The 22,118-nt window shown below is 32.9% G+C and overlaps 1 protein-coding gene across 29 annotated transcripts in view; it reads left to right on the top strand.

The window, feature by feature from the left end:
* Dlg1 (discs large MAGUK scaffold protein 1) overlaps positions 1 to 22,118 on the top strand; it is a 274,457-nt gene that overhangs the window by 110,453 nt on the left and 141,886 nt on the right. Inside the window, exon 1 of one of the 29 annotated variants that reach the window (XM_048794422.1) lies at positions 5,880 to 6,895. The exons of 23 other annotated variants lie outside the window; for them this stretch is intronic. In XM_048794422.1, the coding sequence (XP_048650379.1) occupies positions 6,662 to 6,895 (234 nt within the window). In that variant the 5' untranslated portion in view covers positions 5,880 to 6,661. Of the gene's footprint in view, positions 1 to 5,879; positions 6,896 to 22,118 lie in introns of those variants that run through there. 5 more of the 29 variants (XM_048794424.1, XM_048794425.1, XM_048794427.1 and 2 more) reach the window with 5 other exon arrangements.

Below are 22,118 nucleotides of genomic sequence, written 5' to 3'. Positions count from 1 at the left end.
CCCCCCCCCCGCTTTAAGTTGATTCTGTTTGTATATTTTTCTAGTTTCTCAAGTCATTTGCTAAATACAGCCGCCTTTTCTAGTTTGTAAACTTTCCTTCACTGTATCCTACAAATGTATAATGTTTTATTTATCTAACATTTTATTTCTAGTGTGACCTTTTTTTTCTTTACCCCATTAGCTATTTAGACATGTGTTTCTTAATTTTTATTCTATCTTGGTTCCTTAATCTAACTCATTTGTTCCCTAATATCAATATAAGAGAATGATGTCAGTTTTACCTGATTTTTTTGATATCTGCTTTAAAATGCTCTTTTCTTTTGCACATAGAAAAGAACTTTTGTTATTACATATGTAGGACAAATGATTATGATGAATTATAGAAGTTGTACCTTACAGCTTTTTATAAACAAATGTAACAGACTTATTTAAAGGATTATATTATTAAAATTAAAATGTCCTGTATCATCAGTTCTATGACACACCTGTCTTACATTTTACTCTTTTTGAAGTTGGTATGCATCTTATAATTGCAGGCATTTTAACATTGCTGTAGTTGAATGCAGTCTTTGGGTGGTTATATGTAAACATTGGTTGACACAGTCTGATAAGATAAAGAATGAATCTTAGTGTACTGTGGTAAAAAAATTAACAGGTTTCAATGAGAAACAGTTGAAAACCTGGCCATTTTTGTAGGTCATTTTCTTCACTTTTTTAGTATATTTTCTTTTGGTAGGTATTAACAGCATCAATCTCTGAAGCATAAATAAGCCTCTGGGAACTATTAAGTTGAGCCAAATGGTCCCTCCCTTTGGCTTGCTGGCTGGCTGATTTATATCTGAACTAAACAAACACAGATTTTCATTCTTCAGTAGAAGTAGTAATTTAAATTTTGTTTCACCTGTTTCTAAATCACACTTTACATCTTTTTTTAAAAAATGTTTTTTCCATACTATAAACTTGTTATACACATTTTCTCATATGTATATTTCCCATGTAATATATGTACCAAGTTTTTGAATATTTAAATTGAACAATTTTAATATTTAAAACTCGTTACAAAATATATATAGTATATTTGTACTATAATTTGTTGAACTTGTCTGATATTTGTTATTTCCATTTTTATTAGGGTTTGTAAAGAAAATTTAGTGAATAATCTATAAGAAAGTACTTGGACTATTTCTTTATGATGAATTTCCAAAAGTCAAATTACTGGGTCAAAAGCATATCAACATTTAAGTTCCTGATACAATTTGATTTGCATTCTGGTACACTTGTAATTATTAAGGTCTCATTTTCCCACTTTTTCTACCTGATACATAAGTTATTGTGGCAGTTACCACAAAGTAATTATTTGAGGGGTAGAATAGATTAGGAGTGAACAACAGTTATTATGTAAAATGGTTAGAGTTCTTTCAGCTTTTTATTATGAACCCAAAATTGCGGGGGGACACCTTATTTTGACATAAGGCAAATTTTAATTTAAAAGAAAACTCAGTGATGAAGTACATTTTATTTAAATATAGTATCATGTATCAGATTATCAGTCTATTTGGTTTTTTTTTTGTTTTTAAGAGCTAATATGGGAACCATTTTCACTTTATATTATTGTGGTTTGGGGATGAAGCAAAGCAGCTATTAGGCTATTCATAAAACTCAGTCTGAATTATTTTGTAATTTGATAAAGTATCCTTGAATATTAGTGATTTGCTAACTAGAATATAAATTAGGCTCAGTCTTCATAACTCTAATAGAAGCTTATGGTAAAAATCAATTTAATAGAGACTACTTTAAAATCCAGTTAGCTAAAGTATTCATTTGTTTATCAGAAAATACATATATGGAGCAAACATTTATTCACCATTTATTCTGTGATACTATATTAGATTTGAGTGATTAGTATTTTTCAGTTATTCATATTTTTTATTGAAAGGTGGTTAACATAGCATGGTATAACATGAAAAAATAGAGGGGGAAATTAATTTATTGCAGTTTTCTAAAGAAAGTTGACATTTAAGCAAGATGTTGAAGGATGTCAGAGTTGGAAGCAGTTCCCAGGACAAATAAATGTAGTAGAAGGGTGATACTCAAAGGAATGCAGGAAAGTTGATTGACACTTGTTAGGAACTGAGGACAAAGGTATGAAGTACCTGTATCTTGAGCTGATGAATAGCCTTGTGAAGGGTTTACCATTATGAAATGTGCTATGAAATAATCTGTTGTGTTCTTAAGGTGATACTGGTGGTGGCCATAGTTCTCATTACTAAAATAATGAATGAAATAAGATACCAATTGAAAGGTATTCAGAGCTTAGCATGAAGGTAATATGATTTCATAATTTTTTATGGGGTTGGGGGGCGGTATTGGGGATTGAACTCAGGGACGCTTAGCCACTGATACACATCCCCAGCCCCATTTTGTATATTATTTAGAGACAGGGTTTCACTGAGTTGCTTAGTGCCTCACCAAGGCTAAGGCTGGCTTTGAATTTGCAATCCTCCCATCTCAGCCTCTCATGCCACTGGGATTGCAAGCGTGCACCACCACACCCAGCTATGATTTCAGAATCTTATAGGGAAATTTTCTGGCCACTATTGGGAATAGTCTCAAGAAAGAAATTAGTGATATAATCCTGCCCTGATGGCACATGCCTATAATCCCAGAGACGTGGGAGACTGAGGCAGGAGGATCAGAGTTCAAAGCCAGCCTCAGTAAAACCGAGGCACTAAGCAACTTAGTGAGACCCTGTCTCTAAATAAAATACAAAATAGGGGTGGGAATGTGGTTCAGTGGTTAAGTGCCCTGTGTTCAATCCCCGGTTATCACCCCCCCACCAAAAAAGAAAAATTAGTGATGTAATGATAAAAAGAAACATTATCTGATGAGAAAGAAAAGAATATAATGGGTGAATCTGGGGGCTAAAATAGTGTCAAAATTCTAAAGACTGAAAATGATTTGGGAATAGGAGAAGTAGTCAGAACCATAAATTGAACAGATAAGCAAAACATCAGTCCTTTTTCAAAATAGGTTCGAATCTAGATGAAGTGACAAGGAGGGCAATAGGTACATTATAGTGTATGTTGCATCATGTTGTAATCATTGAAGAAACAAAAGAATTTCATTTGTTTTTTTTTCCTTCAATGGCAAGTAAAATTTTGTTCAGACTGGAAATGTGCAAAGTGAACATTGTTAAGAGGGTATGTGAACAAGTAATTCTTATAAATGAATATATCTTGTACTTTGGATATATGTCATCCAGTATTAGTAAGAATCATGGTTATGATTAATATGAAATCACCAGCAGATGTTGTTGGTAGTTTTTATAAAAGTCATGAGAAATGAGGGTGACAAAAGAATGGACTTAAGCAAATATACCCCTTTGCACCTTTCCTGTTTTAAGTAAATAATGAACACTCTTTGAAATCAACTTTGTATCCATATCTCTGGAACATTAAAATAATATTGGATTTTATCTTTCCAACTTTTTTGGATGGCTTTGGTGTACTAAGATGCACATGTAATTTGTGTACACAATCTGGCCACTAGATGGTGCTCATACAGAAAAGATGTGTGTGTGTGTGTGTGTGTGTGTGTGTGTATGTGTAATTTTATCTCCCTACTAGATAAGACTGTAGAGTTATATGCTTTAATATTCCATATTAATGATAAAAGAGTAAGGAAATACATTCTACGTTGCTTTCACAGTGCTTTTACATCTGTGAGTTGTTCATTTTTTTAAGTTATTTTTAGAGTTTCATTATTTTTCCTCTGTTCTTTAACCTTTTTAAAATTTTCACTAAGATCATTTAATACTTGCCATTATTTTAATACCTAAAGGCCCTTCAATTTATGAGTTTGAAAATAGCACAAATAAATAATTGAGCACCTATCCCATGTACATTTTGAACAGTCTATCTTTTTTAATAGTCTTAATATTTATCATAACCATGTTTGAGGTTACATAATTCACTAAATATATGTACTTTGTTTACTAAAATAAGCTTTCTCCTGTTGTTCAGGCTAGAAATCTATATATTACCATTCTATGAAGAAGAAAACTTGTATAGAAAAAAAAGAATGTTGATCTTTGTATGGCATATTAAGATGTTAATTGTGATTGTTTTGGGTAGTTTTGGTTGTTTGTTAATTCTTATTTTGTTGTTTTTAAATAGATTTTCAGGTTTTTCTATAATGAACATAAATTTTCTTTTAATGAAGTTTATCTCTCAACTCTGTTGTATAACAAGAGAGGGTTTTCTAAAGCATAGATCAATTGGTAGTCTTCTGTTTCCCAAACAAATCACGTAAAAACAATTGTGATTTAGATGGTTTTGTACGTATGAATTTACCACTGGACAATAGATGAGATGATCGTAGATTTCTGTAGCTCAGGTAACAGGACACTTTCATAAAGATGCCCTTCTTAGAATTTTAAGTTGTTTTCTTGATGTGAGTGGATTTGAATAGAATATTCATACATTGAGAAGTATTTTTTTCCCCCAAGAAGGATGGAATGGAGCAATCTGTCAAGTTCTTTGAATTTCTAGAATAAATATATATATACTAATGGTTTACTTTTCAATCTGTATTTCTGTTGTTTGCATCTTGAGGTGTAGGGGTTTTGCATTCAGCATTTGTTCATTGTTCTTATTTTTGTGTTAATCCAGAATAATAAAAAACCGTTTATGGATTCCAAGGGTGTTTTGGTTTTCTTTTCCCAGGGTTTTTTCAGAGTATGTGGATCATAGTACATAGTTTGAGCTAACCCAATTATTGCAGTACTTGAATAAACTACACTAATCAGTTCTTAAAGTATCTGTTTCATAGGAGAACTTTAAAAAATTTTTAGGAGAATTCATTCATTCATTCATTCATTCGTTTATTTATTTTTAACCAGAGAGGATTCTTAGTTCTCTATCTCCCTTTAACATTTTCCTCTATTCTTCTATCTCTCAGAATCAGTCTGTCTAGGGCCACAAATTGCCAGCTACTAATAATTCTTAGGATGAAACAAGGAACTGTTAAAATCTCTGTCACAAAACATCCTAACCCAAGAGTCCCACGTGGCTCTCAACCCTTTTGGGGCATACTTGCAGCATCTTAGGGAAGGAATTATAGAGATAACATAAGCATCTTTGCTTGCTAAGCCAGATTTGCAGTGGACCTCATTTTGTAGTTTGCAATGCTACTTTCTAGTAGGCTGCATGTAATTGGTGCTGGTAGGCATATAGACAAGCAAGATTTTATCAGTCCACATATGAAAAAATATCTATGGCTGGGATTGGAGTTTATGTTATGCTTATATAAGATTAAAAGTTGATGGGAGTGGAGTTGTAGCTCAGAGGTAGAGCGATTGCCTAGCATGTATGAGGCACTGGATTCAATCCTCAGCACCACATTTAAAAAAATAAATAAATAATTTGAAGATATTGTGTCCATCTACAACTAAAAAAAATTTTTTTTAAAGCATATGGTTTTTAAATAACCATATACTAAATGGCATAGCATTAAGAGGTCAGGCTTAGAAATGTAGTTTTCAAACTTAAAAATGCTTAATTGTCACTTAGATAACTTTTTAATTTGTACCCCAGGCAGTCTGAGGTTCACTACTATGTTGAGAAACACAGACCTGGGTAAAGATGTTAGAAAATGTCTGTTTAGCAATCAAGCAATATATTTTTATGAACCAGAGTAGTATTTATATAATGTTAGATAAAACATATTTTACTGGTTATAAAAAGAATCAATTCGTTTGCACTTTTACACATTCAAAACCATATAATTTTAATGATTATAATAACACTAGGGGATCATGTTTATAATTTTCCTTAATTCTTTTTTTATCATGAAAGTTCCAGGAACCATATATTTATTTTGCTCATTTGTTCTTGTCTCCAGACTCTACCAACAGAAATCAATGTATTACATAAAATGATCATGCTACATTACAAATAGATTTCTCCCTATCAGTAGATTCTCAGTCTAACATGGATAGTACCTTCAAAAAACAGATCCATCGCTAAATAATATAAGATCCTTCCTGGTGTCCAAATTAGTATGCAAATGACAAAGATTCTTTTTGTGAAATTATTTGAACAATCATAACTGTTGGCAGAAAGAATCTTGTAATTTTAGATTCATTTTTATAATTTATGTAAGCCATGAAGATGCCATTGGATTTTACTACAGACTGTGATTGAAACTTGGTAATCCAGGGTTTCTCCACCCAGTGCATTAAATCAGGCAGCCCCAAAGGGTCTTGGTAGTCCAGTGTTTATAACATCCTTCTTTACCTGCTAATCGACCTCACTTCCTGGATTTCAGTCCGTCTAGTTATCAGCTAACAAAAGAACAGCTTTTGGTTCCTGCAGACGCTGGTGAAAAAATAATCACAAGAAAGAAATCCACCTTATGTCGTCTTTTTTGTCTGCAAAAATAAACCCAGCCATCATACAGCTAACAGGTACAGAGGAAAGATACAAGCTCTTTCATAGGAAGAAACTACAGAGAAAATGAGCATCATTTCTCAAGGTTTTTATTTTCTCTGATCTACAAGTGATGCTGCTGTAATTCTAGCTGCAGTTTTTACTGATCATTCACCACTCAGCAGCTGGTAGAGAAGTAAGACTGCTTGGCAACCACCTGCAGGGCTGCAGAGATGAATTACATTTTCGGAAACAACACACTTCTGTACTCTCGCGCCAGCCGAGGAGGCAATACTAGCTCTAGCCATGGCTCAGTAGGCCCAAAGCAGAAACACTGGGCAAAAAAGGGCTCTTCAGATGAACTGCAGGCTGAGCCAGAACCTTCACGCTGGCAGCAGATAGTTGCATTTTTCACTCGAAGACACAGCTTTATTGACTGCATCTCGGTAGCTACCAGCTCCACCCAGGTAACATACCACTTGTTGAAATTATTTTCAATATATTTATGTTCAGTTTGCTTTGCAAAAATGTTTAGTACAGATTTCTTATTAAAAATAGAATCTTATGCACTGAAGCCTTGGATGCGCAGATATTTATGTTTTCAGTCCATCTATGCAGGTCTTTAGCACAAAAGGGAACAAAAAATATTTTCCCTTATGCTCTTATGTAATGCCAAACAAAACAGCCTCAAATTCTATTGAATGAGTTTTCTAAAAATATAAAAACATTAGCATTAAATTGTAAATTAATGCTCAGTTCCTTATTTTTAGACTGTTAAACGTTATATATAGAGTTTGATATTTGAGCAAAGGAAATATCTATTTGTTTAGTGTTTCTGTGTTATTAGATAACCTTAGGGAGATTGTCATAGTAAAGAAATAGAAGATAATATAAAATATTTTCATTTTAGTGTTTTTGATTATAGATTAAAACACTTGGCTAGGATTGTATATGTTTACATCTTAAAATTACATTAAATTCAGTTAGTAAAAAGATTTAATGAATCCTTCCATCTCTCTCTCAATACACACACACACACACACACACACACCATCTAGAATTAATTTGGAATCAGTAAATTTGTGCAGTTACATGTTCATGAGAATTTTTTTCACATATTCAAATCACAATTTAAAGAGATGAGCAAACAGTAAAAGTCTTCCAAATTTTAAAGAAGAATCCCACAAAATCACTTCTTTTTGAGGAAATGAGTATTGAATATAGGGGAAAAAATATAAAATAAAATTGAGTGAAATACCTATTATTTGATATAAGTTTGGGATAGGGGAAATAATCTTAAAAATTTGTTTAGCATATGTTTATCTAATTGTAAAAGTAAAAGAGAAATAGTCTCATTTAAAAACAAGTTGAGAATGCTTTTGTCCTTTGACATCAATAATATTTAAATTAACAAAAATGCATACAGATATATACATATCCCTTAGGGCCTTTTAAAAATAAATTCCCTTAAAGCTGTTTTAAAAATAATTAGAAGCAGCACTGTAAATATGAATTGTAACTATTACAGCTTTTTAAGATTGATCTTGGTTTTTAGAATTGTAATTTTTACTTTTAAATAATTTCAGCATTTTAAAGTAAGAAATTTTATTTTTCATACATGTTTGTGAGAAATGGAATTACCAGAGAAGGAAGAAGCATCGTGTTACATGTAGGCTCTGAGGTTACTTATAGTCAAAATTTGTTGAGGGACAGTGGTTAATTTTCTCTTAAATTGGATGCTGCCCCAAGAATTTTTAACTACAATTATATATATCCAAAATAAATGCAGAAACTGAAGGTTGCTGTTATTATTTTGTAGATGAATATCAAATAATATTTTTCCTCATCAATAAGAGATACCTTAAAATCATTATATATGTGAAATATACAATATATACATATATATACATATATATACATATATATATATATATATATATATATATATATATATATGGTTTATGTAAATACACTGTTGTATATTTGTAATGTACACAGATACATATTACCACTGAGATATCTGCAATTCATCTTAAGGTAATACAAATGAAAAAATTGGAGAAATGGTCACAGCAAAATATTGAAACCAAAGCATTTTATTATTGTTACCTAGGGGTTAGAACAAAAAGTTGCTCTCTATTGAGCTAAAATAGAGTTATGGCCTCTGTTAAGCCACTTTAAATCTTACTCCTCCCTCACCCTTAGTTTGGTTCATATCTATATACTGATAAACGGGTTAATTTTTATTTCTTTCAGACCTTTTTCCTAATACTGCTCTTGTCATTCTCATTACTTTAGTGTTTTATCTCAGTGCTAACATTTTATTTTTCATTTTATACATTTTCTAACTGAAGTATTGGATAGATTATAAGTCTTTTGTTATAACTCAGTGGAGTTCATTTTACATGATAAAATTTAATGGGACCAAGAAAGAACTTTAGTCATAGTTGCATCTTAGTTGATGTTAGAATACATTTTTCTTTTGTACCAACTCAATCAGTTTTGTTTTGTAACACCAGAGAAATTTGTTGTTAGAAACAAAGTAGATTCATGAAATCTCATTTTAAAGCATATATCATATACTTTGGAAGATGATAGTATGATCGTGTTTTATATTAGTGATTGAAAAATAGGATCTCCTCTTTTGGTGTTGTCAGAATGCTCTTTTCTAAGACTTGACAGGAAGATTAACTTCTAGCCTTAATTCCTTTTGTATAGGCTTTACAAAACTTTTAGCACATTGGAAAGTTGTTAGTAAATGGATTTTATTAGTATATAAATCATTACTCTTGATTTAATACTCCCCCCTCAATTTGTTAAAATTTATTTAATTTACAGATTCATCTGAATTGCTTGTCTTTCAAGGTATTTATGCTCATAACTGGGATTGTATCAGATTCTGCTTAGTATTTGTAATTTGGTAGGGAGTCATTAATAGTTTTTGAATAATGAGGAAACAAAGTGGTTATGAAGTCTAGCAAGATACCCAGCTTATTGTTGGTGCTCAATAAATGGTTATGAAATTTGTTAATAAATTTCTGTTTTAATCAGCTAGAATGTTATCATTTGGCCTTCCAAAATATGGCACCTGATCCGACACCTCTTGTGTTCCTAAATTAATTGGATGTGCTCTGTTCCTGTTCCCTCACAAGTGCCTTTAGTTCTTGAAGTAGCCTATTTCTAACTCCTCTTTTTTCCCCTCCATTTTTTGCATCATCCTCAAGCTATGAAATTCCCCCATGCACCTGATTTTCTCATCTTTTCCAACTTCTACTGAATAGTGATAGCTATATGACTTAAAAACTCTGATTTTTTTTATCATTTAGTTGTATGTCAAAATCTAACATTGTAGGTTGGGGGGCTTGTTTTTTTAAATGTTAAATTAAGGCAAGTTAATAAGTGACCTATGCATTATCAGGCCCTCCTTGGTTCCTCACCTCTGCATCCCTCCTATTTTTTAGGACTGGTTGATCCCATTCTGCCCAGCCCTATACTCTTAGACTTTGTTTTCTTGATGATATCAGTGTTTATTAATGATAGTAATAATCATGTACACTTTGAATGGCTATAAAGTGTGAGGTCGCTTTATTTAGCAGCCATTCATGTATTTCAGACTCCTTGAAATTCCTAACACAAATCATTATAAGTATTCAAACAGGTTCCCCAAAACAATTAGCATAACAAATTTAAACAGAGAACAACAAAGTTGTGTTCTTAGGAGTGAATGAAACAGACATGATGTCTTGTCAGAACTGAAGAAGAATATTAACACTTTCTTAAGAGTAAATATTAGCCACATGAATTGAGTAATCAGCTGAGAGGAAAAACCCTGTTCTAAAATACAGGGAAACCATTTTAAAATGTATGGGCTGATATATGTAAAAAGGATACATTTGTCCCAGCAGGTACATTTTGAATATAAGGCATTTAATTTTTAGAGCTAGCTGTGCATTGGATATATTCGTCACCCCAAACGGAGATAATAATAGTATCTAACTTCACTGAGTTGCTTCTGCTAAATGATTTAACATACATAGCTTACTTACAGTAGCACCTGGCACATAAATTCTATCTTAGAGTTAGGTGCAGATGTTATTACAATTTTAGTTTTATATTGTTTTAACTCTGATAATCTATGAACAAATTTAAATATGGGTAGTTAAGAATTAACAGCATCTAGAGTAATGTAGTATATTTAAGCATTTGGCAAAAAATATTGTTGACTGAGTTCACTCTTAAGTGCAAACCACCTGCTTTTTTAAGAACCATGGTCCTCAACATCTTTATTTTATTTGCTCATTCATTCATTCATTCAGCTAGCTAGCAGTACTATGGGTTGAACCTAGGGGTGCTTTACACTGAGCTACATCCCTAGCCCTTTTAATTTTTTAATTTTGAGACAGATTTGCTTAGTCTAGCCTTAAACGGCACGCACAACCATGCCTGGCTTCAACATCTTTAAATTGTACGATTTAAGGGATGGATCCTCAGAGCCCCTCAAAGTCCCCATGAAACCTGAGTTCCTGATCTTGCCTATCCTCTGAACACTCTTTCTGCAAATTGCTAAAACCATTTACAAGTAAATGACTAAACCTCATTGTTTACCTACTTCTTACCAAGGTCCCCCATATATCATTGGAACTAATCATAGATCCTTCATCCCTTTTAGCCTCCATCACCATGAAAAGCTCAAACTTTCCAGATTCCTCTCATGATTTCCTTGTCCCTGTGTTATGCTGGTATATCCTTAGTCAATTTTAAATTCCCATTGTCTTTAACCACCCAAATCTGTTCACTCTGTCTTTTTGAACTCCCAGTTTATCATCAGCAAAATCTCTTTTATGCACATTTTTGTGTGTGGTTTATCTCACTGAAACATTGCATCCCCTGAGAATACTCTTTTTACATTCTTCACAAAAAGTGCAACTTCTCACACCCCATATTCTATTAAACCAACAGGTAGAATTAATGTCCTAATGTCTTTCTTTGCTTAGTGTCATTGATATCTTATAGATAGCTTTTTTTTTTTTTTAACATTCTGCCTCTTTAAAGAAAAAAAGTTAGATGTCATCAAGTAGTATTTTCTACTTTTCATCTCTTGCTACTCATCTGCATCTCTCCTGGTCACTCTTACTCATTGATTATTTCAACACCTGTTATTATTTTTTTTCTCTTCCCACCATTCTTAGTCATTTTCAATATCCCTAAATGGTCCATTTTAAATCTTGACTTCTCTATGATATGTTTATCTCTAGCGAATTTATTTTTCACCTTAGTGATCTACTTAAATGGTTATATTTGACTCTTTCGATACCATCAACTATCCTGCTTAAATAATCCTGATTAAACACATTAAACTAATCAGCACTTTTTCTTTTCAGCTTACTTTCTTTAGTATGTCCACTACAGTGATTTTTTTAAATCCTTTCAAGACCTCCAGCTTCATTTTTTACTATTTATTGTCCTTTTTAATATGCTCTCACATTCCTTCTTGCTTTTCTCAAATTCCATGGTCCATAACTATAAACTCTGCCTTATAAAATCCCAGTTCTCTTGTCCTGTGTTACTTTATTGATAAAATCTAGCCTTGTTTAATTGCAGCTTTGTTTCCTCTACACAGCTCCCAGACTGCACATGAAGCCTACAATAATACCTGGTTCCTGACCTTCGTTCTCAATTGATAATCTTACTTTGTGTGCCCCCCTGTTAAAATAAATGAATCATCTGTGTTCCCAAAGCTCACCTTTCACTTGTGTATTAGATTGTAGTCCCTTTGACTATTCAAGGACTTCTGAAATTTTCTTTTTTTCTTCCCTGCATCATCTTTCTTTTCCTCTATACTAGATAATTCCTATCAACATACATACCTGGTGAAATACCTTTCATTAAAGCAAATAGGCAAACAACCTACCTCGTATGAAATATAAATTATCAAATGTAGTGATCAATTCTCAATCTTTGTTTTACTTGACCCCACCACAGGTGTTAACACTATTACTCCCTCCTTTTTTTTTTCTCTTTTAACTCTTGGATGCTACCTTTATGTTATGTTTATTGCTGTGTCCCCAACTTCTTTAACAATGGTGGCAACATAGTAAGTGAAGAGAAAATTTTTGATGGATGAGTAAAGAGACAGGGATAATCAATTTTGTATTGAGGTGAACCGGGGCAGGCGTGTTTCTCTCTTTAATTCTCCCTTAGACCTTCTGTAAAGCATGTATTACTTCAGTGTTATACTAACACTGTCTAGCTGATGATTCTTATTTGTGCCTCTGGGGAGAAATATACCCAAGGAGTCAGAAAGATGCTCTTCAATCCTCTCATAATCAGGGCGACTGTATACATAGACCAAACTGTGTAATTTTGATGGAATAGGGGAACTATGAAAGAAGGACAACAAGGACTATTAAAGAAGGACAACAGTATAATACAGACTTTCCAGGCAAACAGAGGCATGTGGTTACTTAGTTGTACCATTTATCTTCTGACCATTCCCACCTGGCATTGAGTCTAAATATTCCCACTATGACATCTCCACCTTGAACCATCCTGAGATTGATCTAATCTTGTTCTCTCTACATTTTTCATACCTTTGGTCATATGTTTAGTGATGATAGTGTTTTGAAGTCATAAATATATATAGCTGTTCTTGATCTCTAAGGAGGAGAGGCTTATGTTTAGTGTAGTGCCTTTGTATAAAACTAAGATATACAAAGAGTAGGTAAGCCATCTTCTTAAACTGCTTTGGAAGTGTTTACTCTGATTGATAGTAGTATAGTTTCCAGGAAAAGGGGTAGAAATAGTTTCCTGTTATACTGATTGTGAGAGGCTGTCTCTTGACAAAGATATTTATTTCTTAATTTTCTACTGATTCAGATTAGAAAATTAATTGTTCCCTTTCACACCAAGAATATTGTAGAACATATGTTGTGTCTCCATTTCTGTGAAATTTTTCAGGGCATCTAAATTCATTTATTTTAAAATGTGCTTGAATGATATTTAAGAACTAGTCATTTGTATAATGGGACACTTTAGAACAAAATAGAGTTGAAGTTTAAACAAAAAGTAATTGTTTACAATGGTTATATAAGCTTTTACAAAAATACAGAATTGATCTTACTTTTTAGCAGTTGCACTCTTTGGTTTATGTAGCCACGTGAGTTGAAACTTAGGTCCATGCAAAAACCTACCTGTCTGTAGTAGGTTTGTTTATAATTGTCAAAACCCATAAGCAAACAAGATGTCCTCCACTAGGTAACCAGATAAATGAAATGTGCTTTAGACAGTGTAATGTTATTGAGTGATAGAAATAAATAAGTTATCACATCACAAAAAGACATGGAGGAATATTAAATGCATATTACCAAGTGAGCAAAGCCAATCTGGAAGGCAACAAGTTGTATGATTCTGACTTAATGACACTCTGGAAAAGGAAAAACTATGAAGACAGTAAAAAGATCAGTAGTTGACAGGAGCTAGAATAGAGGGAGGAATGAACAGGTAAAGCACAGATAATTAAAGACAGTGAAACTACTCTGTATGATTCTATAATGGTGGATACATGACATTACATACTTGTTGAAACCCATACTATGTTCCAACAACAAGAGGGAACACTGGTAAAAACTATAGACTTTGGGTGATAAAGATATGTCATGTAGGCTCATTGATTGTATCAAATATACCATTATTACATTGGGATGATAGTGGATGGGGCTGTGGGTATGTGGGGCAGAGGGTATATGGGAACTTGCTGTACTTTCCAGTTTTGCTGTGAAGCTAAATATGCTCCAAAAATTAGTCTCCATGTTTTTGCCTTTTCCAGAATGCCGTGAAGTTGGAATTATACAGTATGTAGACTTTTCAGATTGGCTTTTCTTTTGCTTAGAAATATGCATTTAGCATTCCTCCATGTCTTTTTGAGGCTTGATAACTTGTTTCTTTTTTTAAAAGTGCAAAATTAGTATCTTAATTTAGTCTAGATTGGCTTAGTTTGAGGAGCTAAATAAGTGAAATTTATTATATAAATTCTTTATAGAGAGGAAATGTGTTGCTTTCTAATTTGTACCTGCTGTATAGGGTCATAATTATTAGATGTCCCTTCTATCAAGAACACAGACAAAAAGCAAGAAATTCCGTAGGGTACAATTTTCATATTTTAACATAAACAAGTTTTAAAGTTAACTTTTTAAATACTGTGTTAATAATGATGCTGAAAAATGACTGACCACACATAAAATTTCTTGGGAAATTTGGCCAACATTTTTGCCCATTTTTGTATTTCATACCTTTTATACAGTTTCATCTCAGTAGTAAATTGAATAACGATTTCGTTTAGTATCAACTGCTAATATATAAGCTTCACAAGGACTGGTACAATGAGATGTGTGGGTTTTTGTTTTTCAACCTCAGAACCTAGCATGGAGAATGCACTGGATAAATATTCGTTGAATAAATAAAATATACAGGTACTTACTTTCATTTAATCATATCATGGCTGGGTTGAAGTTTGGAGCTTCTAAATATGATATGGCCACTCCGAATTTCACACACCATTTTTAAGTAGAATTGTGGCTTAAAAAATGGAAAGAGTACATATGATATTTTGTTAAGATCATGTGTATTTTAGAAGTAATTCACAGCAATCTGTGAAAAGCTATGAGGTATGTATACTTTTACACATATGTAAAATTTGAATTCTTATCATTAAAATTCGATTTAATATCAACTTTTTAAAGATATTTTACTGTGTTATTCATTTTACTTCCTGGCACTGTTACATAACATTTTTAATCCTACATTTTTATATCAAAGTTTAGAATTTTGATAAAGTTAAAAATAGTTGTTCAGACTTTGGAAAACAGTAGCCTACAATTATCACCTTATTTAAGAAACTTCAAATAAACCCACTGATGTGATAATTTTACCCGCATATGCAAATTAGCGAATAAAGACTGGACCTATTTTGTGTGAGTGCAAGCCAACTGGCTATGACATCTGCCAGCCATGGATTTTTGAGAGAAGCCAGAGCACAGTTCTGTCCCTGGACAAATTAACTTCAAAGACTTTACCCCATAACCCTCTAACAGGAGTTCTGCCTGTTCACTCTTTTTTCTTTAGTAAGCCCCAAGTTAGTCCTGTTAATGAACAGTGTTTACAGTGTTTGTGAAACCAAACTCTGACTGAAGACTTGACCAGGTAGCTCTAGCTCTGGAGTATGAAAAAGTTAGGTTTACGGCAGATTGGGAGTACTTTATTGCCTTACAAGTTTTTTTTATTGGTCCTGAGAAAAAGAACTAGATATTATAATCTGAAATTTAAATTAAAACAGATTCCACCCTCATTGTTCTATATTTAACTTGGACTACTCTTTGCAGAACAATCTAATGTATGAAAAGTAGTCAGTTCCCAATTTTGGAAGACAGAGGAAAAACAGATAAGATGCATTCCAATCTTAGAATTAATTGCTTCAGTTATACTATTCACTCTATACCATACACCATAGCAGGATTTTGGAAAGAAAAAAAAAAGAACAAAAAAAATCATCTTAATCACTTTCTCCAAATTGCGATCTATATACAGTATAGAATTAGATTCTTTGACTTATGGTAGCACAGCTTTCTTATATAGGCTGATTTTTGTAAAAAGTATTGTCAAGAACTCTAGATGAAATTTGAAGTTTCCATATGTTTTTCACTTGTTTGTGTTTTTTAAAATATTTATTTTTTAGTTTTAGGTGGACATAGTATCTTTATTTTACATTTATATGGTGCTGAGAATCGAACCCAGTGCCTTGTGCATGCTAGGCGAGCACTCTACCACTGAGCCACAACCCCAGTCCCATACTTGTTTGTGTTTTACCTTGTCATGCCCATGGCCCATATTTAGGGAGTGTTGCTTATTTTTATTATCATGGATTAAGTATTGCAGCAGAAGTAAACCAATATAGCTAGTAAAAACTTAACCAGAGAGGTCTTAAATTTTCTGGTTTTCTTTGTTGATTTCACCAGCCACGTGTTGTTTGTTCATTTTAAAGCACCCTGAAGCAGGAGTCAGCAAACTACAAAGCCACCTGCTTTGTAAATAAAGCCCTGCCTATTTGTTTGTATATTGTCCGTGGCTGCTTTTTAGCTACAGCAGAGTTGAGCAGTTGCAACAAAAACGGCATAGCCCATAATATTTCTTTTTTTCCTGGGAAAATATTTGCCAAACCCTAACCTATGGATTGATGGAGTATTTATTTCCATTTTAGAGTATATATATCTTTGCAATAAGATAGTGCTAACAATAAGGATAAAACTCTTCTTAAACTCTTTTAAGGAGCTGGAGTAGTATCCTGGATAAGTATACTATCTTTAGCGATTGATGGCCTGTGTTTAATTGTCTGTATTCTGCCATGCCCTAGTTATAGCACCCTGGAAAAATTACCTATATTTTGAGTCTTCTTCATCGGTAGAAAATAGGAATGAAAATACTATCTTAATCAATATTTAGTGAGAATTAAATGAAGTAGTCAATTCGAAGACTTATTATAACATGACATCAGTAAGGTCATTATCATCTTCATCACCACCAACATGACAACAACCACTATCATCGTCACTGGCTGCAAAGATTGTTCTGGCCTTTTAAGTAAGTGTTCTAGAGACGTGGAGAAGAACCTAATTATAGAATGATAAAGAATTATGTCATAGCTAGAGGATTGCTAACCTTAACAGGGTCCAGCCAAGAAAACAGAAAAATCAATTATTTTAACATAGAAAATGTAAAATAGGGAATTGGTTAAATGGCTGTTAGAAAACTGAAAAGACAAAGAGGGAACATCAAGGTAAAACAGTGATAGTAACAGCAAGAAGTACATACCATTTAGGGGGATCAGAGGCCCAAGTTGAACTTAGGAGAACCTAGAAGTTTGGAGGAAAGGTACCATTGTTTTGTTTTTTAAATATAAACTCTCAGAAGATTTACTTATTGCAGTTTGACAGAGAGGAAAATCCTTTAAGAAAATGTACTTGGCCAAGCCATGTTTATTTTCAAATAGGCATTGTTAGGCAATTAGTTAACCTCTAAGGTTGTCAAATGATAGAATTTCTTGAACACCTTCTGATTGGTAGTAACTGCCCAAGCACACAGAGAGAACCATTTAGCAGTGTCTGCTATGTGTTTAGCATGAAAGAGGGAACATGGGAAGAATGAGGTTTAAAGTACTGATGAAATTGATCCAACTTGATAATTATATAGTTTTATTTGTTGAACATATATATAAAAAATATGTCCTGTGTGCACTATTCTAGACACCAAGCACACAGGAATAAACTGAACAGAAATCCCTGCTCTTATAGAGCTGTGTTAAAATAGACAACTGGTAAATATAATTGACTAAAATATGTAGCATTCTGGAGGAAAAGTAACGAGAATAAAGTAGGAAATGTGTAGGTTTGTTTTAGGGGAGCATAATAGAATAACTTAGAGGGCTTCAACTTAAAGGTGATGTTTGGGAAAGACAGGAAAAGAAATTATGGAGTTGAACCATGTGGGCATCTAGGCAAGAGCATTCCAGGCGGACAGACAAATAGCAGTAGTTCTTAGGTGGAAGCATGTGTAAGATATTTGAAAAGCCACAGGAGGGCAACATGGGTGAAACAGTAAATGGAGAATCGAAGGCTGTGGCTTCAGAAAATAACAGGGGCCTGAATCATTAGGGACTTGAGGAGAGTAGGGCTAATATGATTACTAGGGCACATTAAAGGCCCATTTTAAGTTAATAGTTATGAAGTCCAGTGTTATGCATGTTTCTATAACCACGTACTGATAAAAATCAGGTTAAAAAAGCATATTACAATTGGTAATATTGTCCTTATTTACTATGTAACCATATTTTTAAATTTAGGTTTTAGATCTTTATTCACTTTAGCTTTTTAATGGTTCATGCCTCCTTTTATTAGTACTGCAGAATCATCAGCTGAATGCTGATAGAATATCATCTTTTCATAATGAAGGAACCCGAAACCTTAACTGAATATTATGACTCTTGAAAGTAGAAATAGTTTATGAGCTAGTATGACTGTGTGAACTAGCAGATTTGCACCTGTGTTTCTATAAAATTAATTGCCAGGTCTGCTTTCCTTTTTTCCCTAGTTACAAAAACAAACAAACAAACAACTTTTTTTTAATTGTAGGGGTTATCTATCTATCTATTTACAGTACTTTGATTGAATCCAGGGACACTCTACCACTGAGTTACATTTTTATTTTGAGACAGGGTGCACTAAATTCTTTAAGATGGCCTCAAACTTGCAATCCTCCTGCCTGTGCCTCCCCAGATGTGGGAATACAGGCTTGAGCCACTATGCCTGGCTTACAAAAAAAATGGATTTACAACCCTTAATGATTTAGTTTAAAATGTTAATTCTTTAAATATTCGTTTCTGAGATAGTTATGGCATGGATTTTTATGTACCTGGTTCAAACAATATGTTTTGGTTTTGGGGTTTTTTTTGTTTTTTTTTAACTGCACAGTTTATATTGAAGGTGTCTATTTGCAGTGACAGTTGACTGAAGGGCATCTGAATTATACAAAACAGATTTAAGCCATTAAAAACATCTTTTTCTGAAGATACAGGTCCTCTTTTGAATACAGTGACTTCCAGGTAGAGTCTTTATAAAGCTACATTTTTTCTATAAACATTCAAAAGGCTTGTAGGTTTTTCTTGATTTCTCTCTCACTTTTAAATACCTTTTTTGACATTTAATCAGAGAAATGTGTCATTATAGCATAGTAAATCTATAAACAAAGGATCAAAGAACATGGATTAAACATATAAATTATTCATACAAAAACAAAAAACTAAGGTCTTTATTGACCAGTGGTGGCACTTTTCCTCATTTAAGATATTGATACCAAAAGATTTGCTAGTTCATTTATGTCATTTTTTCCTTAAAATGTGATATGATGATTTTTTTTAGACTTTATTGAATTTTTGTGTATATTCTGAGCTCAGTTTATTCCATTCATGAAACATGGTAATGTAAAATTAAGCATTATTGTTTTCCTGATAGTATGATTTCATTTATCGTCTTGGGAGTTTTATCTTAAAACTGTGAAAATCATTTTTGTTTGTTTGGTTTTTGGGTTTTCGTTTTATTTTGGTTTTTGTTTTGACCATGCTAGGGATCAAACCCAGAGTCTTGTGTACACTAGGTAAGTCCTCTACTGCTGTGCTACACCCCAGCCATAAAAATCATTTAATAAATAATTCAGTGAGAAAAACTTTTAAAAAATGTATTTAAATAGCTTTGCAGCTCTTTTATGCCTGAGTCTAACTAGGATATAAGAAAAGTGATTTTTAATTGCTATTGTGGGTATTACTCATAACAATCCTGCTTTGCCATCAGGCCCCACGATACACCAACTCTACATCCCAAATCCAGACTGTTCATTTCTGTGTTCACCATTATCACCATTCAATTTAAGTCACCAGTCACCTCTCAAATGGATTATTACAGCCTCATAATGGTCCCTTCTGTCTCTTCCTGTTAAGATTTATATGCACATAATAAAAAGCATTTTGGGGGGCCAGGTGGTGGAGCGCTTGCTTAGCCGCGTGAGGCACTGAGTTCGATCCCTGGCACCACATAAAAAAAAAATAAGAGATAAAATAAGTAAAGGTATTGAGTCCATCTATAACTTAAAAAAAAAATTTAAAAGCATTTTAGCTATATTAAGCAGAAATGGATTAATAAAGATAGTAGCCTTACTCAATACACACTTAACTATTGCATGAATAGAAGTCAGGGAGCGTAGTACATATCATAAATGTGGATATGCCATAGAAATTATGCACGTGACTGTACCTAATGTGGCTTCACACCATTTTGATGAAAATCTACATGGTAAACACAGGTTCATAATGTTAAGATTTTAAATTGGATGTAAAATATAGAGTTATAAAGAAAGTTAGTAAGAATCATTTAAAATTCATCAGTTTAAACATTTTTCAGATAACTGTCAATTTGATGCTGGTTTTCAAAAGGTACTATTAAAATATGTATGATCTAGCCAATTATTTTACAGAAATACACAATTTTCTGCAGTATTTCTTGAGACAGTGTTAATATTATAACCTTTGTTGTCATGGAAACAAATCTCTGAAGGCAGACTCAGACGCTAATGATTCCATGGTGTTGCTATGGATAGAAACAACTAAGCTGTTGCTAGTCACATGGTCATGATTTTAAAAACCAACAAAAACCTTTTGCAGCTTATTAAGTGATACAAACAGAGTGGGACAGGATGATGGCACAGTAGTCACTGTCTAATAACTAATTATATAAGATTTTCAAGTTTAAAATACTTTTCTGAATTTCTTTTCTGTAATACTGGTTACTGAATCTTGGTTACTGTATATAATGGTTATTGCATATTGCTGCCTCATATTTGTTTTATATATATAAATATATGTATATATTTATATATATGAATATTACCATATTTAACATTATTTGTTTAGAGCTGTATTTGTTTCAAGTGAATCAAATGTTCTTCTGTAATTCTCTGTTATGCTCAGAAGTTTATTATTTGTGGCTAAGAAATTGTGTGCGTTGACATGTCATTTACTTTTGAAGTATTTGCCAGCCTTAAAGAAGAGGCAGGGGCATGTGTTCTTTTGCAGAGTGCTTTGCTCAGTGCCCTGGAGAGAGTGGGATGGGTTAAGATGGCATATGTTTGTTTTAGGGATTTTTAAAAATAGTATCTGGATCCTTATCTAAAGAAGATGGGTTCCAGAAGAGGCTCAGAGCCAGAAGGTTACTGAGGTTAAAGAGAAAAATTGAAGCATTATAGTATATCATAAAGGGTTTGAAAGCAACTACCAGTAAAGAAAATTATCTGTGCTCAGCCTTGCAATTTGACATAAGCATGTACCTTCTCTGCCTTATTTTCATATCAAATTATAAATTAGCTAATATATTATTTTAAAGACTGGAGACCATTGCTAAGAAATAATTTGTGACATTTTTCAAACATTTCAAAAATACACTTCTTTTGGTATTTAAAAAAAATAATAAAGAGGCACAAAGCAACTTAAGAGGGGACAGATATATTTCAATTTTTCAATAAATCCTTTTGTAAAAATAAAATAAAATTGAATTTTGAAAACTTTAGACCAATTATTGACATTTTATGACTATAGACATTTATTTTCTTGTGTATTCCTTACTTTGGGTTTATGTAATGTTACTGATTAGATGCATCTTTGATAGAAATATCATAGAAGGCCAGGCACGGTGACGCAGGCCTGTAGTACCAGAGGCTTGGGGAGACTGAGGCAGAGAAGATCATGAGTTCAAACCCAGCCTAGCAACAGCGAGGCATTAAGCAACTCAGTAAGACCTTGTCTCTAAATAAAATATAAGAAAATAGGACTGGGAATGTGGCTCAGTGGTTGAGTGCCTCTGACTTCAATCCCCAATACCAAAAGAAAAAAAAAGAAAAGAAAAAGAAGAAGTATCACAGAATTGATTATGTGCTCTCATGTTATCCTAGCAGGTGATATATGATTTCAGTTTGTCCCACAACTGGTGATGTTACCTTTGATATTTTTTGAAAGAACTATAACAACAGTGGTTGCCAAGTGATTATTTTATAATTCCATTCTTCTACAATTTTTAGCTGGCATTTGGTTGTAAGGAA

The sequence above is a fragment of the Marmota marmota genome, unplaced genomic scaffold (assembly GCF_001458135.2).
Source record: "Marmota marmota marmota unplaced genomic scaffold, marMar, whole genome shotgun sequence".
Classification (NCBI taxonomy): Eukaryota; Metazoa; Chordata; class Mammalia; order Rodentia; family Sciuridae; genus Marmota; species Marmota marmota.
The sequence above is the reverse complement of the archived record's forward strand: the minus strand, read 5'-3'. Positions and strand labels throughout refer to the sequence as shown.